Source organism: Melanerpes formicivorus, unplaced genomic scaffold (genome assembly GCF_026170545.1).
Source record: "Melanerpes formicivorus ecotype bairdi unplaced genomic scaffold, bMelFor1.0.p_v2 SCAF_717, whole genome shotgun sequence".
Lineage (NCBI taxonomy): Eukaryota > Metazoa > Chordata > Aves > Piciformes > Picidae > Melanerpes > Melanerpes formicivorus.
In genome coordinates this window covers 20,850-48,220 of record NW_027143069.1, presented here as the reverse complement: position 1 = coordinate 48,220, position 27,371 = coordinate 20,850, and the positions used below count along the sequence as shown (strand labels likewise).

Below are 27,371 nucleotides of genomic sequence, written 5' to 3'. Positions count from 1 at the left end.
GAAAGAAAGAGGACAGTGAATAGTGAGAGGTAACTTAGAATCAAGTAACTTCCCAATGGCTCCATGCCAGTTACTAGAAAAACTACATTTTCATATGGTAAAGCATTGATGTGGATCTCTTTTGTGTGGAGATGGATACTCAAAGACATTTACTTTTTGTTTATTTCAACTTTTATTTCTTCTGTATAAACATGGTACCTATCACATGGTCATTTCCCACTGAGACGGGTTCTCAAGTGAGCCTGTGCTATTTCTCTCCTGTCCCACTCACCCAGAGGACTTCACCATGAAAAATCCCTGACCTCTTCCAAAGAGAACTGGATGCAGCAAGAATGGCTCAAATATTTGTCAAAGACTCATTCTTTCTGAGTGTCCTATCAAACCCCAGCCACCAGTTTGCCCTACTTTGTTCCTGGCATTTCTGAGTACTAGTTTAGCCTACTCTAGTAAGTCACTCTTCAAACACCTTTTCCAGTCTACTCAACTGCATTGAAACATTTATATTCAACCTTTTGGAGTTAAATATTATCTTCCAATGTTCTTTATTTGGATAGGACACCAACTTTTTAGAATCATAGAATAGTTTGGGTTGGAAGAGACATTCCAAGATCATCCAGCCCAATTTCCTTGCCATAGGCAGGGACATCTTCCACTAGATCAGGTTGCTCAATGCTGTGTCCAACCTTACCTAGGACACTGCCATGGATGAAACATCCACAGCTTCTCAGGGCAACTGGTTCATGTGTTTCACCACTCCCACAGAAAAAAACATTTGTATGTCCAATTTAAATCTACTCCCTTTCACTTTAAAACTGTTGCCCCTGTCCTGTTACTACAGGCCTTGGCAAAAAGTCTTTCTCTGTCTTTTCTATCGTCTCTCTTTATACTTTAAAAGGCTGCAATAAGGTCTCCCAAGAGCTTTCTCTTCTGCAGGCTGAATAACCCCTACTCTCAGTTTCACTCCATGGGAAAATTGTTCCTGGTCCCTTGGCCATTTTCGTGGCCCTCCTCTGGACCTCTACTAACAGGCTCATATCTTTCTGCACTGGAGACCCTAGAGCTGGACACGAGAGTCCAGAAGTGGTGCATTCTCATGGTGCTTCCTCATTTACAGTAGCCTCCCCAAGCCACAGCGCAGATATTCACCCTGTCCTTGCCAACCCTGGCTGTCCAAACCACTTGCCAACCCCTGTGCTTCCTGTCTTCCCATTGCCTCCAAGGGTTTAACTCTTTATGCTCCCTCTGAGAACCTTTCTCCTTGTATACTGAAAACAAACATGCAAGATTTTAAATTTGTGTAGCTCATGATGGGGGAAAAACAACAACAACAACAACAACAACAACAAAAGCAAAGAAAATACAGAAACTGCTGCAAACACAGCATGCCTGTGCGTGCTTTCTGTTCAAACAAAGTAGCCCTTCCCCTCCATTGTTATACTTTGATGAGAACAGTATTTAAGCAACATAGTTACTATTAAGATTTGAGATTCCATCCAATTAAACGCCAATACAAGAGGAAAATTATCCTTTTAAAAGATTACTAACAGCACACTGGTTTCTGTTGTCCACATGGGATCTTGAAAATTGACTGGCTGAGTGGAGCTCAACATTTTGCAATACTTCAGTGCAGAAACAGAGTAGAATTAGGAAACAATTATTGATAAGTGTGTAACTGTGGCACTATAAAAGCCCCATAGGCAAGACCAATCTATCTAGAAAGAAATGACAAAAAATAAGCCTAACCAGCTTTCACATTTTAAATTCTTTTTTCTTGTTTGCACAGTTGGAAATTCGTTCCTTGCTGCTTCATATTTCCTGTACTGATTAGAAGTGCTACCTGCTGCATTATTCTCTTCAAGGCTTGGATTTACTACATGAAAGCATCATTAGAAACAACAGGGCTGAGACAGGGAAAGAGGTCTGAATCAAAGAATTATTTCACTATATGATCAGCAAAATGCATTTTTCCCCAATCACATTTTATATACAGAATAAGTTGTTTTATCACATCAAAGTCAAGACATGTTCAAGAACCTCCAGGATAAGACATTTATAGTTTTAGGGACAAACTGATTTGCAACAAAAAATACTGGGTATTAATCCTGGTCAGTAGCAAAAATTGGTTTTCTGGGAAAGCTTCTGAACATCTCTCTGCTCTCTTCTCTTCAAAAGCCCTCAGAAATTGGCATACCTCAAGTAATGCATACCTCAAGAGAGCTATACATCTCAGAATAGGAATCAGAAGCCTCCCAGTTAAATCTCCCACTTTCTTGTCTAGGAGGAACTTTTCTATAAGGCATCAGTAGTTTCACAATTATTCTAAAAACTATGTTTTAGAGGTGAAAGAAGTAGGGTGATTCTCCACTAAGGTTTTTTTCTTCCTAGTAGAGGTAAGCACTAAATAACTGTGCTATTACCCTGCTCAAAAATGTAAACAATCTAATTTTAGTAAGAATGGCAAAGCAAGATAAATACACTGGATTCAATTAATGCTGATGCTAGAAGTTGTAGTAGGAAGTCAGCACTTCTTAAAACTCTGTTCATGCTGAGATTCCATGAGCTCCCAGTCAATTTATCCTGTTTACATTACGCATTCTGACAGAGCGGCAACCCACATAACCTCCACTTTTTCTCTTAAGAGTTGCAGTTCAAAAACAGGACTCAGGTACAACTGTGGGTTTTTTTTTGTTACTTCTGGCATCCTTGTCAACTGCATTTGGGTTACCTAGAATGACACTATTACCAATAAGTTTTTGGGTTTTTTTAAGGTTAACTTTTAAAAATCCTTTTATCTTCATGAAATGTTGGGAATGAGATTCTTGGAAAATGTACCAAATATTCTTTTTCACCCCTGTTTTAAAAATATGGACTTTAAATAGACAAACAGGAAATTAAAATAACTCATGAACTTTGTTTCTCTTCGGTCAGTCTCTTAAGGAGTGCCGTACTCTTTGGCCAGAATTTACAGGATTGTTTCAACACCTCTTGTTCTGCTGGAGTTCTGCTCTCTGTAAGTGGGTTAAAACATGTGGCATCATGTAAAATTTTACTGCTTCTTTCACAGAGGCATGTTTGAACTTAACTGATTTGTGTTAGAAGGACCCTGGCCAATTTATTCCATGTAAAAGTTATGCATTGAAATAAAATAATTTTTAGTTCTACAATAACAAAAAATGAAGGTAGCATTCCTAAGGTTTATTTGTCATACCACAGTGTCATTCTTGTGATTTCTAACTGTGGATACCATTTGTTTTCTATTTCCCCCCCCCAAATTTTCCAAAATTCTCAGTTCTACAGAAGCTGTACTACCTTTAGCTTGTCAGTATTCAGTGATTCTATTTTTTTCCCCCAAATTTTCCAAAACTCTCAATCCTACTGCAGCTGAACTACCTTTATCTTGTAACCCACTCAGTGACTGCAAATTTTCTCATGCTCAAGCCTGTCTGAGATCCTTAGACTAAACATTGTTATACTTATCTCCAGTAGAGACTCAACTGAGATTTCAAGCACTTAAACATAGCAATAGGGATCTCTGCAGTGAGGTGCCAGAGCCACCTAAATTTAGGAAGAAATGCATTGGAGGGAGTGGAGGATGGGAGCGTGCAGATAGTGATGTTTGTACAGTGGCTCTGTAGCAAGAATGGGATTTTTTGGGGAGGGGGCAGGGGGAGAGCTGGGCTGTCGAGTGTATCCGCATCCATCTCTCTGATATTTTGCCACCACATGCCTATGCCCAAAACGAGCTCCTTGCCTGTGCTTTACAAGAAATCCTTCTACGTTTACAGAAACAGATTGAGGGAAACCTGACCTGTAGGGCACTGAGTTGCGTGGGTGATCTGGGCTTCTGACACAGGACCAGCTTGTGTATTTTACCCAGTGATGACTGTGAAGTGTGTAAGGCTTTTTCAGAGTGGTAATCTGTTAAACTCCTGTCAGTTTAACATGGGTACTGACCTCTACACATCTACAAATAGGACTAGGAAAATCCCTAGTAAGGAAGGTTTCAAGTACATTTTTCTCCTAAGAATTTATTGACAGTTGTTTTGGGCACTCACGGGCTAAGGATTCCCCATGTAAAAAGTAGATGCAGTACCACCTTATTCAAGGCTGCTGATCACCCTTCGATTAGTCACAGCTCTGAGCATTACAAGCCCACGTCCTTCTGATGCTTCAACCTTATGGCTGGTGGGCTGAGATAGTACTTATTAAAACAGAAACAGAAAAAGAAAACCTACGTCCTTCTACCCTGCTGTGTACTGGGATATGCTGTACTTATTTCAGTAATACAAAACAAAACCCCAATGTCACAGCAGGGATATGAACACTCACCTCTTTTAAACTCTGTATCATAATCTTTATTACATGCTTTATCATCACCCATCTTTAAGCTTTTACCAGGATAACAACTTTTCCTTTGCAGTGGCTCCCATCGCAGTCTTGCGTGAAAATTGGGAGAGCAAATGTGTTAAGAGACTAATATTAGAATTATGTGAAGTAACACAAGAGGGTTTACAGTCTGCTAAGGGAAATATCAGTGGAAAGCTATGAAAATGCTGGATGTTAGTGCTCTACATCAGCAAACAATATCCAGAGTTCCTCAATTTACACAGGAAATATTTTTAATAGGCATGGTATCCCCAGCTTTCAGCCACCAACTCCATTACTCTCTGAGTAAGTCTGCAAGTCCACAGATCATGAGAGCTCTCACAGGGATAATGCAGCAAAGCCTGGCGCCTGCAGTGTGCATTTTTCAGAGTGTTGCCATGGTGATCTCCGGCACGCTCATCCCCTGAGAGCTCAGCTCAAAATTCAGAAGGAACCAAAGCAGGACAAAGAAATGACACCCAAGCAAAAGCAACAGGGAAATTACACGTAATAAGCATGCAGACACATTTTCACAGGGAAGCTTTTGGAAAATAGTTGGGTTTAGAACTGAGTGATCTGTAGGAAAGAAGAGCAGTCTCCATAGTCCTAACTCTGAACCAGGATGGTCTATGGAATAAAATCAAGAATATCTAAGCCTGTCTCAGATCATGAATCACTGTCTGGCACAGGGCAGATCCTTAGCCTCTGTGCTGCAAAATTTATAATTTGTGCATAAAGGACAGAGGACAAGGGATAACTAAGCAGATAAAAGAGTAGAGATCCTTTTAATAATGTAACAGCATAGAGTGAGAACAGATCACTAGATAACCAAAACTTGACATTTACTTTTTAGAGCACGATATTTCATTATTCCATGGAAATGGTTAATACAACAATTTTAAAGTATCTGAGCAATTTAAATTTTCAGCAAATACTTTACATCATCTGTTGGTCCTTATGGCAGTTATACTTTCTTACTGTATTCTCAACAAAAGGGAAATACATTTGTGTGAACATGAAAGCAACACTCTGTCAAGTGATGTGCAATCTTGATATATAGTTGAGAAACTTGTGCGGTGCTTTCGCACTCTGCTATAGTGGCCATACACAAGAAAAAAATCAGCAAGAAGAGACACCAAAATTTGAAATCTGGGCCATGTTAGATACAGTTAGATACAGTCCACAAATTATACTAAATGAGAATTAATCAATGTTTTGCCATTAAGCAGCATGTTTCAGTCTGAGCTTATTATCAGATGCCACTAGGGCCTTTTGTCCCTAGAAGAGCTCTAAGATCAGTTAACCCTACATAGTTTGATACTCAACTACTTGTGTGTGGTAGTTTCTTTTCCCAAAATCCATGATATTCTTTTTGTTCCTACTTGGGCTTCTTATTACTGTTGACAATAGACTTTATTAGTCCTCTCCATGTCATCATCTATTAAATGTTCGTGAAAATACTTAATCTTGTTATGAAAACCTGCCTCTTCCTGAATGAGCATGGAGCATTTCAGTCTGACCTGCTTTAACTGCCTTTCAGGATTGGTACAGCACTAACTACTTCAGAGTCACCACTCACAAACTTTGATGTGCAGTGTGCTGCTTATAGCCATGGGCAGCACTTCACCTGCTGCCTTTGGACTACTGCCTGATACTCATCACTGCGGAGAGTCACCCACTGAAAGGATGTTCACAGAGATCTGGTTTCTTCTGCATATTCATCTTTGCAAAGTCCAGTTTACAATGGATACAGAAAGGGTTGTAAGGAGTAAATTGTCCAAGCGTCCAATTGTAAGATGCAGAAGAGTGTACTCAATACATCTGCCTCTCCTTATTTGGGTCCTTTGGTTATACTTTCTTAGCTATCTGTTCACCAAGTGGATTCCTTTGTTTTTATCCAGCCTGTCTCCTCCCCGGTTTTCAAACTAGCACACAGCCAACAAACTACTAAGGACTACCTGACTAGAATCTTTGGAATTTATCATCTCCTCTCCCCCAAGGGGTGCTGACACCTGCTCCTCTCCCCCAAGGGGTGCTGACACCTGCCTTGAGCAGCTACCCTGTATTTTAAGCTTTCTTGATCCCATTTAGCAGTGACTGATTTACTTCCAGCATATACTGATATTCCTGCTCAATTGCTGGGAAAGAACTTGAACTTTAACAAGATCCCTACAAAATTACTGATTGCAGTAGGCATAATATTATGGTTCTCATGTGCTCATACCTTGATCCCTTCAGGGAAAAGGTTTTATTTACCACAAATAAAGATGAAGGCTGACAGACAGCCTTCAAATTGAAGCGTAAGCCAGAAAATGTCTGATTACTCCTGAAAGCAGCATTTAACAGTTTAACTTCATCTTTATTTAGATACTGTTTTGCATATTTCACCCATAATGAAAGCAAATTTATTGTGAACAAAATTATTTGGTAATCTAATTCATCAAGATCACTCACACAATGACAACAGAATTTCCACTTACGAGATCAATTTGTACTAATTTCCATCACTTAGATGCTTATGCCTTTTCCAGGGCCAGTGAATGGAAAATTAAGAGCCTAGTGCAATTTCAACTACTTCCAGAAAACGTAGTTGTACACTGTAATGTGCATCTGCTTAGGGAATTGACTTAAAAGGCTCTACTTCCCTCACTGTAACAGCAGGCACTCTACCTCCCACTACTTGTATGACAATATTTTACCAGGATATTGCAAATCTTTAAAGCATGGGGATGAATTAACTACACAGGGGCTGTCAGATACTTACCTTGCCCAAGAATGTTAGATGAATTAGATGAATGCCAAAGACAACAAATGTACTTCAACTTCAGTACAGAAGTTAGCAGAATGAGACATAAAGCATCACTGCAGCAATGCTTGCCTCAAAATCATGTGTCACAAAACATCAAATGTGCCCCCTCTCCCCATCCCTTTCCTCTCCATAGTTATTCAGCAGTTGGAGTCACAATCAAGGCTGCCGGCTGCTGCTTAACAGATACAAGGAAGATCACAGCATGCCTAATACCCCACTTGGGACACCTCCTTTCTCCTCTACTGTCCCACAAGGTCAGAGTTTCAGTTTTATCTAGTGAATCTAACAGCAAGCAGCTTGCTTCTCTCCCCACAGGTTGTCCTGCCATTCATTTCAAAGAATGATCTTGGGTAAGTGTTATACTTTGCTTAACATCTGGGCAGAACAGTTGATACCTAGTTCATCACTACAGAGAATCAATGCTGCCTCCAACTGCAGCAGTCCCTCACTCTTAAAGGAAAGTTTCTGTATTGGGCTGGTACTGGCATGCAAAAGGTGGTGAGACTCATGGAACTGCTCCATCATTTTTCAGCTCTTCTTAGGCTTGAGGTTTGGTTGCACCCATACTTCTGCCACCTATGGCAGGAGCAGAAACAAGGGGAGATGAGAGAACCAACTTACCTTGTTTGCCGACAGTGTGGACTGGCACCAAATAAAGTGACTGTATAAACACGTCCTGACATGATTCAACTAGGTTTCCTACAACTGGAGAAAGAAACATTACCTCTCACCTTGTCAAAGACAACAGACAACTTTACTGGGAGAGGATACTCTGTTCATACTTTTGTGAGAATAAACACCTGCTTTTTAAAAAGACAACTATTTCCAAGGTACCACATTTGCTTGCAACGTTAGCATATTCAGTTTTGCTCAAGTCATGAAAAACAGATGTATTTGTAACATTTTACTTTTTTTTTTTTTGGTGGTTTTCTTTTGTTTTGTTTCTATTCCCTATCTACATCATTTATTTACTCTTTTCCTCCTGGTCCTGTATATACTTCAAAGACATATTTTCAAAGAAAACTTCTCTCAGCATAGCTTGCCCCCCAGCTGCAAAAGCTTTGCTCACATATACCTCCCTGAGGAGAAATAACTTCTTTGCATAGAACTCCTTTAGGCAACATTTGCAATCATGCAAACAGGTAGAATGTTCCCATGTGCTGCAGCTCAAGAAGGAAGCATATGCATCCTGCAAAGCTAACCCAGGTGGCACCACAAATATTTATATGCCAGATAAACTCCATATCCTGCAGCTTGGACTGCTACAAACGAACACTATCCAATACATTTTTCAAGTCAATCAACTGAAAAATTGACATATGGATGGATGGCCTTATTTGAGTTCACTCATGAAAATCCTGGCAACGTAATGAATCAGCTCATCCTTTCCTGGCACTATCCTGCCCTTTAAACGGGATCTTCCTGACTTTGTGACCAACCAAACCTTTCTCTACAGCCATTCCACTTCTGGATGTTTCTGATGAAGCGCTGGCAATCAATGCTACTGTAGAGCAGAGAATAAACTAGTCCTGTTTCCCCTATACAGAACAATATAGCTCACGCTTTCTAAAGATACTGGCTGTAAGAAGCGCTAAAGGATTTCATGAATCTGCTCCACCACTCCTGACATTAGCTGTACTGTACATTTCTGCTTGTTACAATGGAAACCATACTATGACCCATTTTTCCCCTCCACAAAGAGCCAAATAGATAGTAGTCTAAGGTGGAAACTTCGGAATGTGGAACTGACACAGGAGATGACAAAGTCAAAACTATGACCCAGCTTTGCATTCTTAGTGAGGGTCTTCCAGCATTCCTTCAGGATTTCTCTGATGTACTCAGAGGATATTAGCAGAAAGCATCTAAAGAAAAGGAGGTAAGAAGAGGGTGTTGGAGTATAAAACCCCATAACGTTGCCCATAAAAGGCACCATGATTTGTGAAGTCCTCATTTCCACATGAGCAGAAAAATATGTTTTTTCTTAGAAATAAAGTTCAACACAACTCTCTGCTTCTATATAAAACCCCAAATGGTCAGAGTTCCCAATGCAACACACGTACATCCTCAGTACAGCCAAGGCCATCATTCTTCCTCCAAGTTAAAACAGAAAAACAAGACACACACACAAAAGATCTAAAAAACTATGCTTTATGAAAACACAGGTCTAGCTTTGACAAAAATCATGGCAGGTCCCTTCAGTTGTCTGGAAATTTGCAGACACATTTTTAAGAAAAGACTAGCTGTGTGTAAGCAAAAAAGTTGCAATGTTTTACAAACTCAGAAGTGCCCAGGAACTGTAATCTAATAAGATCCATTTAATCAGTCACAAATTAAACTGATGCAATTTTAAGGAAAACCAGCATGGATAAATAAGACTGTATTTTTGGTATTCCTGGAAGACTTCTGTTTACAAAGTCACTGGCTTACTGACTGACAATGAGAAATTTCCTACAGAAAATTTCTCTTGATGTTACTTCTTGACACTGTGCTTCATCACATTGAGGGCTGCAGTAAGAGGACACCAGAATATTGTCTAGCTGTCCAAAGGAACAGTTATTTTTAAATATAATGTCTTTTGCACATACTGCATTAACTGAATCAAATAAACTTGAGGTTTGCCTTGAGTTTAGCCCTAAAAAAAATTAAGCAGACAAATATTTTATTCTAACTTTTATCCTTGTTAAATCCTTTAATTAAATATAAGATTCATTAAAATACAGATTACTGCAGAGATTTTTTTTTTTCTCAGCTAATACATTTAAATGCATTCAAACAGAGAGAAAACCCAAACAAGAACCCAAATCTGGCCTGTAAACGGGTTAATATAAACAGCATTAAAAAGTAACATCCTGAGAGCACAGGGCATTTTTTCATGCTTGCTAGCACATAAGTAATAACAAAAGTTAAGAGTAGTGGAGGTGGCCTATTCCATACAAATTAACACATGTTAATGCAAACTACTTCCTCCTGGCTAAGTGACACAACAGTTCACCTAAGATAACTGCTTAAACATCATCCCTATCTTAAAGAGGATGCAGGACACAAACAGAGCAGAAGCCCTTAAACTGCTAGCTATGAAGTGACATACAACAACCCTGCAGCCAGGCTATTCCAACACCAAATCCAGGAGTATCAACAGCATGAAGCCTTCAGATGGGCTTCTGCAGAAGCCATGGAGTGAAAGCCCTGTGCAGGGAGCAGCAGGGCCACTACTCCAGCCAGTGGAGCAGAAAGGAGCACCTAGACAACCAAGGGAAGGGAGGTGGCACTGCCATGCTTCCCCCCAGGATGATCTCCCCAGAGCCCTGCTCCCTGGGTGTTATAGACTGAAAGTTGTGATAAAAATTAATTAGACCTAAAGTGAATGGGGTCTCCTAAAACTGTTAGCTTATTTTTAACTTCACAGTTGCTACAGGCACAGCATTGAGAGGTTTCCTTTATATCAACGGACGGCAGCAAGATCATGAGCAAGAAAAGTAGCAAAACAATGCCCTTATCTGTGCCTGTTCAGATTGGTGTTGTTCATATTGGTGTCATTCACTTGCCTAAAATTAAAAAGAAGAGTGTGAGGAGACTGATTTTACCAACCCCAACATTGGCAGACCCATGAGAGGGCTTGCTTTGGCTAGGAAATCAAAGGTTTATGGAGACAAAGCTAAAGCTGCATCTAAGAATGACAATAAAAATTATATTCAAACTCCAGAATCAGTAGTACAGCCAGTGTTAGAACTGATTTGCAACAGTTCCCTGACAGGCTGTAATACAATTACTTTTCTAAGTGAGGATAATTCACAGTTTTCATTGCCAAACACATGAAATTTGGCGCCAATACTCTCACTTCTGTGAGAATACAGAGTAACATCTCAAACCAGCATCAGCACCTGCTCATTCTGCAAAATCCTGTGGGCTGACACACCAAATTGAATGTGCTACAGGTCTCCATCCACTTCTCAGTCCCACCATAAATTAGATGGAAGAAATCTCTTGCACAATGTAGGTGATAATCAAGCAGCTGTATTCACCAACCTTTACAGGAGTAAAACAAAGAGAGTTTAGGCTGGTACCTTTGAGAGAGTTCTCAGTGAATGTCTTTCCCTACCATCACTCCAAAACTGAGGTAACCCCAGAACTTCAAACCCAGCTTTAGCAGGACAAAGAACTGATGCAAAACCCTATTTTAGTGCACCCAACTTTTCTACTAGGCTTTTCTAGACTTGGGTAAGCCGCCTTTTGCTTTCTCTTGATCTCCCCAGGATGCAGCAGCTCTTGCCAAAAATAACTGTTTTAATTTTCCTTCACAATTCTCTTGCACCGTTTTAATGCTGTAGCATCACATATCCTTTTAATCCCTGCCTACACATTTTAACATTTCAAACACATGATTATTTATAAACGAAAAGCCGCCAGGGCTTTGGTGATGTAAAGTGGGGACTGAAACTGGGGAGGGGGAAGAGGGGAGGGTGAGTCATCATTTTCTGGTTTTAATCCTTCACTGCTCCTCTGTTTTGGGCTTTGTTATTAGCAGTAGCACTTACTCAGTTTGAGAAGGGCCAAGACAGCAAACAAGTTATCTGAATTTGAAAGCCAAACAATTCCAACTCCTAATTCAGTCATGCACGGGTGCTCCAGGCTGTTCAGTCCCTTGAGATCCCTTTTTCTGTAGCCTAGTCTTTTCCCTCCTTTAAGTGCCAACCCATCCACAGCCTTTGGCTGGGGTTTTGTCCATCCCCACCTGCTCCTGCAAGAGGGAGAACAGACTGGGATGGAGTGACGCCAGCCTTAAGTTTTGTGCTGTATTCAGAGCTAGGCATTGCCACACCAAAGGGAGCAAACGGGTTACAAAAACTGTTTTCACAGACAAAGCAAGGCACTTGAACACCACCCCTGCTCCAACTAAAACACCACTTTGAAACAAGTTGCACTGCATACTGAAGGGGAGACAGCACTTGTTCAAAATCCCCTCTCCTTTTTGGTCAGTGCTCAACATGGCAGTGAAAAATCTGTCCTCCGGCCCAATTATACCACTCTGCTGATGCTGTAACAAAAGAATAAAGAGCCATGACAGAAATAACAAGGTAACCTACATCTCTTATGGACGCAACAGCAGGAGGTGGAGAAATTAACTGTCATCATACACAATTTTTCTTCCCACTTCAAGCACCCTCTCTGTCTCTAAACACTCCTTCTATGCACACCTTCCTGTGGGAAAAAAACTTCTAAAGATTCACCCTCCTATGCCCATCTATATACCTCACACCACTTATAACTCCAGTGAGAAACAACCCTTTGCCTTTAGCTATGGGAGCTGGGCAGCACAGGAGCCCGAGTCCAACCTAGGAACTGACAGCATGCAAGTTCCAGTTCTAGACTTTTTAGGGGTACTTATGTTTGGAAAAAACCTTACATGTGGATGCCTCAGGTTCAGCTGCCATACCCATGTTTCTGTACACTTTCAAAAGTGTGAATACTCTTGAGCTCCAAGTATAATTTAAGACAACTAAAAATATGCAGAACCTCGGAGAATTAGAGTAGTTATTTCAGTAAATTAACTAGGTAGCAACTGTGAAAATGCTGATGTTAGACAGTACTTCAGCTTCCTGGGCTATAAATGGGTATAATTTTTACTTACCTGACAGGTGTGTCACAAGAATTAGCTAATATTGACACTTTGATCTTTAAAATGCTTTGCCAAGTATTAATTAAGGAAGGTTCACTTTGCATTTAAAATAGCTAGTATTTTGAAGCTGAGTTTGTCTCCATCCCTCTCCTAAAATGGTAAAGAATCTACTGTTTGTTTTACTATTTATTCCCTAGGAGATTTTTATTTGAGAAATATAAGAAAGACAGACTGATATGCAGATCTATGTTTCAAGGACACATGGATACCTCTAAATAAAATGCTGTGTTCTGTTGCAAGAATCTTCTCTCCTGTGGGTCTTGTAGCCAGACCTTTAGATTTAGGTCAAATGTTACTGAATGAAGGAAGAAAGAACACCCCAATCCTCCAGTAAACTTTGTTTTTATAACTAACCTACTAGTCTTTTTCACAAGGCAGGTCTCAAAGTGATGCATGAAAAGTTCAGAACATGTTGCAGATACTCAAGTACTGCATCTTCTGGTTTCTCCGCAAAGGGAAAGGTGTCAACATATGGGCAGAACTCTATTACAGTTTTGTCTTGTAGCTAGTGATACACAGTGCATTCAAAGCTGCATGATGCTTTTCTTAGATGGGTCACCCACATTGGTTGCTCCTAAAGAAATATGAAGAGACAAGGCTTGCCTGTGGAGCTCTGTCCCAGTCGTTCTACACTTGATAATAAGGGCAGAACCCTCACTATGGGCACTCTTCAACAAGGTCTAGTAGCAAAAGCATGACATTTGGCCTTTATATGGCCCAGTGAATATAAACCCAGATTAGAGGGAAATGAAAGACTACTTAATAGCATATGGGAAAACAGCAGCATAAATCTCCAGATAAGCTCCTCTGCACACCCCAGAGAGATCATTACCCAGGGCTTTCCCAGTTGCTACTGCTGGTGGTTACAGTCTGACTTGGTGACACGTTTCTTGTGCTGGTATTGCAGAGATATCAACTCTCCTGGACTCACAGTATTTTCTCTACTATCAGCCAGGTAACAAAAGTAATACAGAGCTGAAGAGAAAGACAAAAAGATGGAATACAGGTACTGGAAGATAGGCCAGAAAGTACATGCATGAAGAGAGATGCAACCCCTGCGTAGATCCTCTAAAACACCTGTTAGGGTTTCAGGGTGATGACAGCAGAAATAGATCTGAGAACATTTTGAAAGCTCATTCTTGTCTCTTGCCCAAGATGTGCAGAAGACGTGCTAACAATGTTACCCAACGTTTTGGTGACTAAAGTCCTGCGGATCTAACGACAAGTAGTCTTAGAGGTGATTCTTGGGACTAACGTCTGATTGATTGTCACATCTAGAAAATACTGCAATTTTAAGTTCCTTGTGCAAATCCTTCATGACATTCTCTGTGATGGAAGACTTTTTCCCCTGTGTCCCTGTCTCATTTCATGCACAGCATAGACATTATTTAATGAACTAGCAACTCGTCAATAATTATTTTCTCCTTATTATCCAGCGTGGCTTTATGCCTTACTGTGTTATTTATCCAAATGCTGTTGAGAATTATTTATTCACAATATAGGAGCCAAGTTCTTATAAACAACAATTAATTTTACAATACCCAGCTGGATCCTGAAACTAAGGTGGACATTTTTTGAATGGGCACTGGTTCTGAGCAGCTACTTTATAATCCTAGAAGTCTGAAAAGCACCTCATAGACATTAGAGAAAGAACCTGCCTACCAGCAATGAAAGCTTAGTGACAGCACATGACATGATGAGCCAAGCTACAATGGTACCAATGCATACATTTTACATAAGAAATACTGTTAAGAATAGGCAAGAAAATACTCAATGCTACATTAAGAACTTGTTCCAGAGATCTCAGATTACAAGATGTGCACCAAAACCCTGATGCTATGTGTTCTTCCTGCCCACCCTGTGCACTTTCCTTCCTGTGTTCTGTTGCTGCCTGGCACACACTCCCCTTCCTTCTCCTTGCAGTCACTGCCTCAAGTTTATTTTGATTTATCATCAGTGTAATGCAATACAATTTGCAGGTTATCAGCCCCTCCAGTCCAGTTTACATTTTCCCTAGTCTTTCACTGAGTTTTTAAAAGAGAAAAAGCTCTCTTGCTCTCTCCATCTCCTCTCTCCTATTCACCAGGTGAAGAAAGTCAGCAAATCAATATTTCACTGCATTCCTCCAGCATCCCAACTTTCAGAATACAAAAAGTCAGTCCATAAGCTTATTGGAAAAGAATGAGGAAGTTTTTGCAACTTACACTTTCTAGCTTTATGAGTAACAAAAGCCAAAATTGTACCAGCTATCCTACCACACCATCACAATGTATTCAAATCCAAGTTTCAGATTTATTTTTCAATTTTGACTACACCATGTGGGTGTGTCACATGCACAAAAGTAAAATATCGGAAAAGTAATGTCTATGTGAGATCATATATGTATTTACATCAAGGACAAAATGCTAGCATACATCTCTCCACAAGGATGTGTTTATTCCTCTGTCAGTTTCATGACCATCTAATAATCATGCTGTCAATAGTCTACTGCTCAGCTTCCTGAAATGCAGCTCTACTTCATGTCTTTTATTTCTTTTTGCATACATACTTATATCAAATGACATTTTAACTGGGCAGATATCTTTTACAAATCAACCTATACTCAAATGGCCCTTTCCTGCTAAACAGGCGCTTCAGAAACTACAAACAAATCCCCAATATTCTGCTTATTTCACAAAAAAAAAAAAAGAAAATTAAGACAACAGTACCTCTTCCCAAATTTTCCAGGAGATACTGCTGAAAATCAAGTTAATAAGAACAATACAAAAGCAACTCAAGAAAAACTTTTACATGTACAAACTTGTCACACACACACAGACTATTGTTCAAGTGGCACTGGCCTGAACAAGGTCACTTGAAATGTCCTTTTAGGACCTTGAAGCAACTAAAGTGACTGGTGCCAGTAAATGCTTTCAAAGCTTGTTTTGATCAGGTTTTAGGGCGTTGGTTTTACATCTCATAAGCCTATACAGGCTTCAAACTGGGCCAGATATCAGTAATGTAGAGAGGCAATGCACAGTTTACTCTGTAAATATTTGTCTTAGGTACGCTGAGGATCTTAATTTCAAGCAACCCCTTATCAGTAGCCAACTCCATATAAACCACACAGTATTTCACAATGTTCCTGCAGTATCTCAGTGCTTTGGTATTACTGGTCAGTTAGTAGTTTTAGAAGAGAGGTTTATAAACCCCAAAGGCTAAATAAAATTAAAGTTGTTGCAGCTTATTATGCATTTAAGACAGGATCACCGTCCTATTAGACACCTAAGTCGTGAATTCTGTACTTTATCCAGCATTTTGAAGGGCTTAGTTAACTGTTTCCAAACTCATCAGGCAGGCCATGGGAAATGGAAGGTGAGATTGTAGGGAAAATGTAATATGAAAAAACTCTGGAACAAATCTCTGGCAGCTAGAAGTCCATGACTATCACTACCCTGCACACCAAAGCCACTCATAGCCACCTGGGATATGACTTGCAGAGATACAGCTTTGCTTCACATACAAATATGTATGTACACTTGTGCATGCACACAAGTAGGGAGCTCACATTATTATAAAAACAATAATGGCTAAGCAATAACTTTAAGAAAATTAATGGGTTATTCAGCAGCAAAGTAATAGTTCCAAGAAGATCTAGAAAATGAACCCATGCTCTTATTGTTAGAGAACTATTGACTCCTGGTTTGAAAAAGTGACCTCAAGTGAGCAATGATGCACTTAGCCCTCAACTTGCAGCCACTGTATTTCACTCTAAATTGAATTGCCAATCCATAGTGCAATCTTCTTCTACTATAAACTTACATCTTTGGAGCAAGTATACAGAATGCTACTATACACTATCTGCATTACTCCAAGTTAGAGCACATTCCTCTTGAAGTGGAAAATATGTCCACATTACAGAATTTAAATACCCCCATGGGTATTTTAACAGGGTTAGTGTCTTTTTTTTCCTTTCCTTTTAAGGACACTTAGTGACAACTTCATGTTGACATTTTTCCTGTGAACATTTCATAAGCATGTAAATAACTAATAGGATGTGGCCCCATTAAAAACATTTAGATATGTATAGCCTACAGACCCATACTGAAAACCACACAGCGCAGACCTTTTTTGTGTCACACACATACGCACAATGATCAGGTCCAGCATTGCTGCCGTGTTAAAATTTTTGGCAAATTCAGCTGCCAATTTAGCATGATTTATAACATCACCAGTGTCAGTGGTGTGCAAACGTAACTAATTGACACATGCCATTAAATACTTACATTCACTTTTCCAGCAAGTCTTCTTCACTACAATCAAGTTATTTTCCAGCACAGTGTTTAATCTTCTTACTAAATAAAAGAAGGTAGCAATTAAAAATATATTCGTAAGCACTCAGCTACGTTCAGTCATCATAAATTTATGAACTTTAAAATAATGATTTAAGATAATCTATAATGTCCCATAAACTTGTAAGTTGTTTAGATATAGTCAATTTTATTACATTTTAAACACAACTTGAGCACACCATAACTTTCAATCCTGAGGCTACACGGGACAATGTTTTGTATTTCAATAGCTCCTTGGGTAATAAATCAGATGGACAGCTGCTCACAGATGTACAACTAATTACTGAAGAACTGAGAGCTCCACTGATATATTACCAGAAAGAATGCCTGGCATTACAGATGGATTATTGTATGACTTGGCACTCCTCTAGTTAGAGCTTGAATGTGCTCTTATCAATGGCAGTACTCAGCACCTCCCACGATCAAACATTCAAGGATGGAAGAGAAACAGTGTCTGTCCCTCTAGGGAAGTGTAAAATACTATCTGATATTCTTTGACATCACTGCATATGCCAAAAAGTAATAAAAAATTGTTCATGCAGATTGTTCAACACTGATAACTGTCCTTGAAAAAATATCTCAGTCAATAGATGCAGCAAGTGTTGAATGCCCCAACCTCTCTCTTACACACACTTATCTCTGTTACTTTTTAGCAAAGCATGTAATGCCTATTGAAACAGTTTGCACGCACTAGAAGATTGTCCGCATGGCAATTCCCTGTGGAGACAGACTCAAACACCTGGCACAATCCACCATCTTTTCTCCAAAGACAACTCATCTCAGCTGAACCTGACTTTGAGAATTCTGTTTCACTGGCCCCCCAGGGACGTACAACACAAATATCAGCAAGACTTTTATTTTCCCTATGTGTTCCTTGAGGCTGTCCAGTACTAAAATAAGTTTATTTTGTTAATATTTCAATGGGATTACATTTCTTGTTTGCATATTCCATATCTAGTTGCTGTGGTAACACATTCTTTAAGACTTTGTACATTCATCTCTTCCCAGAGAAAAGCTTTTTGAGGGAATCTGCTCCTTCACTGGGTGGAGGATGAATATGAATAACAGCAAAATAATGAGATGAGGGACGTGAGAGAAGAGCCAAGTAGGATATTTAGACCATAGTGGCATGATATGGCCAAACCAGAGAGTACAGACTTGAATTGGGACTGAAGGAAAATGATTGAGAGAAGTAGAAGGGGAGTGTAAATGAAACAGACAACCCAAAAGACAGATGGGAAAAAAATCTTAGACTTTTAACCATGGGAAAGGGCAAATTTCTTTCTATGTCTTACTGATAAAGGAAAAAAAACAGACCTGGTGCAGCAACTTAAGCATATAAAGGACAAGGAAAGACATAACTAAAGGGGAGTACAAAGGTATGTGAAAGATCATGATACTGTCAACAGCCATGAAGAAAGGAGTTGGAGGTAGTTAGCAAGGAAACAAGACTTAATACCACGGAGAAGTTTCCTTTATATATCCATGTTGTCTCCCATTTAGAGCATATTTGGCATCATTGCTAAAGAGTGATTTAGGCATGTCTTAGACCGTTAGTTCACATCTCAACTTCGCAAATGCAACATCTGAAGTGTGTGGAAATTAGTGTTTTGTGAGCCTGGAAAAGGAATCAAGAAGCTGAGGGAGCCAAGGTTACTTAGCCTGGAGAAGAGGAGGCTCAGGACAGACCTTATTGCTGCCTACAACTACCTGAAGGGAGGTTGTAGCCAGGTGCAGGTTGGTCTCTTCTCCCAGGCAACCAGCACCAGAACCAGAGGACACAGTCTCAAGCTGTGCCAGGGAGGTTTAGGCTGGATGTTAGGAAAAAGTTCTTCCTGGAAAAAGTGATTGCCCATTGGAATGGGCTGCCTGGGAAAGTGGTGGAGTCACCATCACTGGAGGTGTTTAGGAAGTGCCTGGATGGGCTACTTGGTGCCATGGTTTAGTTGATTAGATAGTGTTGGATGATAGGTTGGGCTCAATGATCTCAAAGGTCTCTTCCAACCTGGTCTGGTCTATTCTACTCTACTCTACTCTACTCTACTCTGCTCTACTCTACTCTGCTCTACTCTACTCTGCTCTATTCGCTGTCATTCCTGACTGTAATGTCCATCTTACCCTCAGTAATAACAGTACATCCCCTGCTAATAAGATCAGAAATTTATTTATTGAGAAAATAGTTGCAACCATAAGCCAGGAACTGGCAGAGAGTAACTAGACTTATGTGTCAGTTTTCACACGGGTACACCAGGCATTTTAGTCTGTAGTTGGTAATCAGCTGTGCCAGAGTGTGATGCTATCAAACTGTACTCATTTTTCTCTGTTATAACATAGGAAGCCTTTTTCATAAGAGGATTGGGACACAAGCCAGAAATCTCACTCACTGTCTCCCTTTTGATTCAGACTGAGTCATCAGATTTTCCAGTTTCTCCACTCAAATGGCACATTGCTTTGGCTAGGTTTAGATGGACACAAGTGGTACCATCTGCTGCAACAGTTCCTGGTTGTGTTTGGTTTTGTTTTTCCCTTCTACCTCCTGCTTGTAGCACAACAGCTCTTTTTCAGAATCTTATGCTGGAACACCATGAGGAACTAGTCTTTCATGTTATGACTTTGGCCAGCTGACCAATAAAAGTGGATTGCCTTAACTACAGGAACTGAAGTACACATTGCTATTACAGGCTCTCTGGCAGGTGGATGCTCTTGCAGACTGACCTAAGTTAAAAGTACCTAGATTACATAGAGCAGTTGTTCTGTAAAGCTGACAGAAAACATGAGCACAAGCAAAGCAAGATGGTAGGAGGTGCTTACACAAGCTAACTTCAGTCTAACAAGGTTATGTCTCCTCTCTCTACTGGCTTGACTTCCATGTATACCTCTGGAGGAGGAATCAATCTTCCCTGAGCCATTTTTCAGAGGAGAGACCTTCTCCCCTTCATAATCCACAGAGGACAGCAGGGAAATTACTGCCATTAGACTGCACTTAGCTCTTATACTGTCCAACTCCAGTTTGAATGCACTTAACTGCTCTCACCTTTCATGACACAATTTCTGCCTTTCAAATCAAAATACCTCTTTAGGATGAAAAGACAAAGACCACCATGGATGTGTCATGCAGTCAAGACCATTGGGACAGGTCAATAACCCAGCATGGACAAGACAACTGTAAATAACTTCCCCATCCTGCAAGCATCCTCTCCCTTATCAGGCAGCTGCACCTCTGTATGTAGGGTGAATGTCTCAGGTACCAGAATTTTAAAAAGACTGCAAATTCAGGCTGATCAGTTGTGTCCAAGAGCAAAATTTTGCAACTGGATAAGACACTGTCCGGGCACTGTGGCTGTTGAGGGGATTGTGGCTTCCAAAATCTGCAAGAAACAGAGCATGGCAGTACCTAAAGCAGACTTTGCTGTAAGAAAGAATGTACTGAATGCTTTTTTTTTGTTTGTTTGCTTGCTTGCTTCTAAAGCTAAAAAAACCCCACAACACCCAGACCATAAACCACATTTCTTCGATGGAAGCTTTTGTTTGTTTGTTAGAAAGGGCATGCAGGGGGTCAGGGATAGAAAGTTGCACTATCCGGTTCCCAGACACAGACCTTACTCCCATGAGCTTTCAGCTACATGTAACATATGGATCAGATACAGGCTTCTATACACCCTGAAGCTTTTCTCTGTCTGTTGAGCTAGCAAGCACAGTACACTTGTTAGGATAACACCATATACTGCCTTTTTGAGCTTAATTTTTAAAATGGATCCTCACATTTTGGTGCTGGGAAAGCTGCATTACAACACTGAGACCATGTCCTGCAAATACGATATAGAATTTACTACTAAAATCTTTAAGATTATATCAAATGTCAGATTAAGACTCTAAACACTGCAGTGAACTCAGTCTCACACTACTAAACCCAGTATCTGGCCAATGCTGCATTTTCCCTCACTTTCAGTTCTCCACCTTATGTTGCTCTTGATCATTTCCACTCTGCCCTCTCCAACTGCTTGACCTCAGAGACATCCATTTGACTTCTAGAACATGAAACCCAAAGTTTTATTACTGACTTCCCTTCTGTCTCCTCAGCTTGGCTATCTTAGGCTTAGTATCCTTGTCATTTTGAAGCTGCTCTACTTTCAATACAATTAAACTCTTTTCCCACTCCACTCCCTTTTGTTTCCAGTCAATTCCACTTTCTTTTGACCTCAGTTTTATGCACTATGAAAACACTTTGACCAACCCTGTGCCAAAATTGGTGATTCTTCCCCTCTACTCTACTCTTGTGACACCCCACTTGGAGTACTGGATCCAGTTGTGGAGCCCCCAACATAAAAGAACATCAATCTGCTGGAGCAGGTCCAGAGGGTCACAAAGATGATCAGAGGGCTGGAGCACCTTCTCTATGAGGACAGGCTGCAAGAGTTGGGGCTAATCAGCCTGGAGAAGAGAAGGCTCCAGGGAGACCTTATAGCAGATCTCTGGTACCTGAAGGGGTCCTATGAGAAAGGGACATTTTATAAGGGCTTCTAGTGATAGGACAAGGGATAAAGGGTTTAGGCTGGAAGAGGACAGATTTAGAGAAATTCTTTACAGTGAGGATGGTGAGACACTGAAACAGGTTGCCCAGGGAGGTTGTGGATGCCCCCTCCTTGGAAGTGTTCAAGGCCAGGTTGGACAGGGCCCTGAGGAGCCTTATCTAGTGGAAGATGTCCTTGCCCATGGCATCGGGGTTGGAACTAGATGATCTTTTAAGGTTCCTTCTAACTCAAACCATTCTATGATATGAACTCTGGTTGTCTGTAGTTTAAGCATACTTGCACTGACCCTGGTTAGTCTATGTGACAAGTATCCTATGCAGGTGAGAAAAGATCTAAATTTTTCTACATGCTAGGCTAATCAACAAACATTAGAGATACCTCCATATATTTTTTTTTATCCCCAGGGTTAGTTAGTAAGTTCCAGGGACTTAAAGGATAAATTCAAAATCATAAAGAATACAGTCTATGCCAATGACTTTTCAAATCCCATGATGCAAATTGTTTCAAAATGCATCCTGTGAGAAGTTACTTATATCACATTACAGAAGATTTACACACGCTAGTGCAGATGCCTCATCAAACCTGATAGTTTCTCTGTACTCATACAGCTCTATTTCCTGTACAGCTAAAGGAAGAAGGTTGGCTCTTCCAGAAGGCAATGGAAACTGGGTTTCTTCCTTTTACTGTTGCATGGAGGCATCCCAGTTGCTTATGTTAGGAGTGCTGATCGACAGCTGCCTAAACATGAGCCAGCAGTGTGCCCAGGTGGCCAAGAGGGCCAATGGCATCCTGGCCTACATTAGGAATAGTGTGGCCAGCAGGAGCAGGGAAGTCATTGTGCCCCTGTACTCTGCATTGGTTAGGCCGCACCTTGAGTACTGTGTCCAGCTCTGGGCCCCTCAGTTTAAGAAGGACATCGAAACACTTGAACGTGTCCAGAGAAGGGCAACAAGGCTGGGGAGAGGCCTTGAACACAAGCCCTATGAGGAGAGGCTGAGGGAGCTGGGATTGTTTAGCCTGGAGAAGAGGAGGCTCAGGGGTGACCTCATTGCCCTCTACAACTACCTGAAAGGTGGTTGTAGCCAGGAAGGGGTTGGTCTGTTCTCCCAGGCAACCAGCACCAGAACAAGAGGACACAGTCTCAAGCTGCACCAGGGGAAGTTTAGGCTTGAGGAAAGGAGAAAGTTCTTCACTGAGAGAGTCATTCCTTATTGGAATGTGCTGCCTGGGGAGGTGGTGGAGTCACCATCCCTGGAGGTGTTCACGAGGAGATTGGACGTGGCACTTGGTGCCATGGTCTAGTCATGAGGTCTGTGGTTACACGTTGGACTCGATGATCCTCGAGGTCTCTTCCAACCTTAGCGACACTGTGATACTGTGAGTCTGGGTTGTTAAAGTGAGTTATCATCATTATATAATAGCATTTTGTGCCCCCTGACTAAAAATAATATTCAGAAGTTAGTGATAAAGTCATCCATGCCTTTATTCCGATATACTCTACATAAAGAGAGGGACAGTAAAGAACCTGTTTTTAACAGCTTAGCAGGATGGCCACATACAGGATTTTCATGAAGCACTTTGCCTTCTCTACATCTGTCAGGAGACTAGAGTGGACTTCTTGGAAAGTTGCCAAGGCAGATCTCTCATTTCTAACTTGCATAGCTTCCCAAGTAATAAAGACTGCCTGTAAGCATGAGCCCAGTCTCTGATTATTAAGTAAACACTTGCCACTTATGTTCCAGATGAAGATTAACCATCAAGCACTTTACAAAACATGCTGCTTTGGAGACCAAAGGTGAAATCCAGTGGGCACTGAAGTGTGAGTTTCTGCAAGGCCAATATTGCTGTCCTGAATGTGCAAGTGTGCGTTAATGCGTTCACATAGGGAACGGCTACAGGAGCAACTGACACACTCCTGTGCAAAGCCAGAAAACATTCACACTTCCACTTCGATGAGCCTGTGCATTTAACTAGCCTCACTCCATTAAAATACATTTATATATGTCTACCCTTGAAGAGCACACCATGCTCAAGGTCCCAGACAGACAAGCCTTTATCATTCAAGGGGCAGAGTGTAAAAGAAATTCAAACATTCTTTGTCCTTACTGTTACCTTCCCAGTTAGCTTTAGACAGCACTTTTTCAGCATGGGAGGACACTGATTTTTTTTTCTCTGAAGCCTCACTTCTTGCTCTGAGAATGCATAGGGGCAAGGCCAGCCACCGTGACACACTGTCTCCATGCAAGTGGCCTGTTTGTACAACCTGGTGGTCTCCTAGCAGTGAAAAATGTTCCCCACATCATGAGCATCATCTAGTCCAGGTGACAGGAAAGACTACACAGCAGAACAAAGTTTACTCTTAGTTTTCCAGGAATTCAACATCATGCTGGCACAGCCACATTTTTAAATTACACAAAATTACCCAAAGCTGACAAGTCCAGTTTTTCCTTCACTTCGCTATTACTTCAAAGTCATAAAACGATGTTGCCATTTCCCTCTGTTCTCGGCTCAAGAGGATTACCTAATAATTTTTAATTTTCTCCCTTGGCTTCTGAGGGCCTGGGAAGAGAAGAGGCATGGAGAGAGGCATGTCGAAAAATAGGGAAGACTGTCATCTATGTTTGCGCTGACCTTAGAGAACAATACAAACACAGATCAGTTAGACCAGTTTGCCATCACCAGCAGCTTCCAAAGTACAGGAGCAACTCAATCATTTCAAAATACCAATTCAATGACAAGAATTATTAGGAATCTTGTGTTATTTTGGTGATGTGCATGTTGTCCCCAAACTGGGTTCTTTACCCCGCACACAAAACCAATCAACACACAGAATTAAGATATTTGTTTTCCTCCAGTTCTGCATAACAAAGGGTGCTAGGTACAATAAAACAAGTATCTCATCTCTGTAGCATCAATTGGGTTTTGCACACCAAGTAAAGAAACTGTTTTAGGGACAACATGCACATGCAGCCTTACAGACAGTTTTATGCTTGAAATCTTGCACAGCTGCTGATTTGGTTTAAAACAACCCCAGCAACAGCAACCACAGACCCCTTCACAAAAAAACAGCTATTAGCTACTAACTGAAGAACACAAAAAGTCCCTGAAATTGTCTTATGACCATTACTGTTCAATCAAGGTAAACTGTGAACCATCCAAAGACACTGCTTCAGAGTCTTTCACCTCGAAAAAGAAAATCAGTATCTGCTATATTACACTCCTCCTTTCATCTTCATGTCATTGAAGGCATTTCACAGGCAGTTTTATTTCTGAAAGCACTGATTTTTGATCGATCTGCTCTGGCCTGCATTTGAAATAGGATACTATATGAAATTGGATCTTGAGAGCCTCAGACATGTCCAGACTTGCATGGAAGGTTAAACAAGAATAAAAAGAAGGCTTTTTTAAACACAGGGTGCTAAAAAAACTGTTTTTAAAGTGCCCTCCATTTCTCTCAACTGGAAGTAATAAATTTCCTCTGTGAAGTCTTTTATATCAAACTCTTGTCATTGGTATGCAACTCACCTCAGAAATATGCATTTTAATAGTCAACCAAAGTGATCCAAACCACCAAGGTAATTAAGACCACTTTAAAACTGGCTTCGCTACCTTTCCCCATACATCTGCCAAGCTACCGCCCAGTCCTGCAGTCTCTTAATCACGTAGTCGGTGGGAGTATTCGCACAAGAATTTAAAGGTTTACACCCTAGATTACAAAATGCAGCCTACCTTACTGGAAAAAGGAGCAGGCATGACAGTAGGAATGTGAAAAAAGGGAGGAAAAACCACTTAATGTAGACAGGTAAAAAGGAAATGCACCACGGATGAGAGAGAAGTGACATAAAGAGATAAGAAGGAAAGGTTGGTGTGGAAAATAAGAGGAAAAGCATAAAAGGATGGAGAGCTTATCCTGAACACTATAGGGCTTTAAAGGCCTTTGCAAGACATTGAACAGAGAAGAAAGTGCAGGAAAAAAAGTTAGACATAGCAAATTGGACTGAAGAGCTGAGAGCTTTATTTTTAATTTTTATTTAAGTCAAAATTACCCATGGATCTCTTTCAAAATCCTTTTTCATCTCCCACTGGGATGCTGATTCCTCTGGAGCAGAATATGAGATGGGGTGAGGATTCCTGGCATCGTGAACCATGAAAGCCTTGCCAGCGTGCAGACAGATAGATCAGTGAAGTCTTGGTGCCTCCTTTGACTGCAACCAATTTTTCCCAGGATAGCCCATTGCAGTGCTATTTTTTTCCCCTCTTTTTTTCTTTTTCCTGTTTGTTTCTAAAACTGCAAAAAGGAATCACTGCAAAGCCTGGTTTGAAGTCTGAGTAAAATTTCACTTTTCCCACTGAGAAATGTGCAAAAATCAGAACTGTGCCTCTTGCTGGCCATACCAGAAAGCATTACAAAAAATAAAAATTAAATAACAGGGATGTTTCGTTTGCTCATCAAAATCACAGAACAAGGTGACTCTGCCTAATTATCAGCAATATAAGAACACGGCCTTCCTTCAAATTAGGCAGAAGGGCTCTTCTTGTCTTCTTGTGCCTCTCAGGGAATCAGTGTGATCCCGCCCCATCCCCCACTTCCTTCCTCCATGAGCTGTCTTCCCAATCTGGAATCCTTCAGAGCTGGGAAACAGACCCCCTGCCTTGATTCCCATCATCTACACCAATTTATGTTAGCAAGCCAGGCCAGCTGGCCACTTCCACACCCAAGGAGCCCATACGCTCTGATGCTGTGCTGTTTTTACATAAACAGCAAACCCAAACCCAGGAAAGTGCAACAGTCCAGCAGAGCTTTGCCTGCCAGGTTAAAACTTACTCCCTGCACTGTGATCTTAACCTGCTTGCTACTCCTGAGCACAGATACTTCCCCGGGTATAGCTGCTCCTCTTTCACAAAAAATGTCAAAGGTATTTCTAGGCTGGGGGAAGGGTGAATGCTTATTGTTGTTACTTCAGTAGGAAAGACACATGTTTGTTGCTTTGTTTTAAAAAAGAAGCTGTTCCAAACTGTGACAGGAGCTGGGCTCAGGCTGATACTGCCCTATCTTGCAGAGCAAGTCACAGCAGGTTCTGTAATTGCAGGCTCTGCAAACATTGATTTTATCCCTGCACCCCAGGATCTTAACTTGCCCCATGCTCCTGAGCAGAGGACACCTGTGATTGCAGCTGTTGGCATCAACAGGGAACAACCAGCTGACCCAAAGGTCCAGCCAACTTCAGTCCTTCCTTGGCTAACAGCCTTCTCTTTTTCCCTTTTCTTTTCTTTTCTTCTCTTTTTATTTTTTTCCCCCACTTTTCTCTTCTCTTCTCTTCTCTTCTCTTCTCTTTTCCTTTTCCTTTTCCTTTTCCTTTTCCTTTTCTTTTCTTTTCTTTTCTTATTTTCTTTTTTCTTTTCTTCTCTTCTCTTTTCTTCTCTTCTCTTCTCTTTTCTTTTCTTCTCTTTTCTTTTCTTCTCTTTTCTTTTCTTCTCTTTTCTTCTCCTTCTCTTCTCTTATCTTTTCCTTTTTTATTTTCTTTTATCTTTTCCTTTTTTATTTTCTTTTCTCTTATCCTTTTTTCTTTAACCTCTTTCTTTCATGTTTACATGGGACACAAGCTACAGGAAAAAATGCTTGTTGTTCAGTTTAATAACTTTTTTTCCTGCTAGCA

General features: G+C 40.7%; 1 protein-coding gene across 3 annotated transcripts in view; it reads right to left on the bottom strand.

Annotated features, from left to right (window-relative positions):
- Positions 1 to 17,190, bottom strand: part of LOC137460705 (plexin-B2-like) — a 56,828-nt gene extending 39,638 nt beyond the window's left edge. The window contains exons 1-2 of one of the 3 annotated variants that reach the window (XM_068170877.1): positions 17,117 to 17,190; positions 7,796 to 7,879 (exon numbers count right to left, since the gene is read on the bottom strand). In XM_068170877.1, coding sequence (XP_068026978.1) covers positions 7,796 to 7,857 — 62 coding nt within the window. In that variant the 5' untranslated portion in view covers positions 7,858 to 7,879; positions 17,117 to 17,190. Of the gene's footprint in view, positions 1 to 7,795; positions 9,527 to 17,116 lie in introns of those variants that run through there. The other 2 variants (XM_068170878.1, XM_068170876.1) reach the window with 2 other exon arrangements.
- Between the last annotated feature and the right edge of the window lie 10,181 nt (positions 17,191 to 27,371).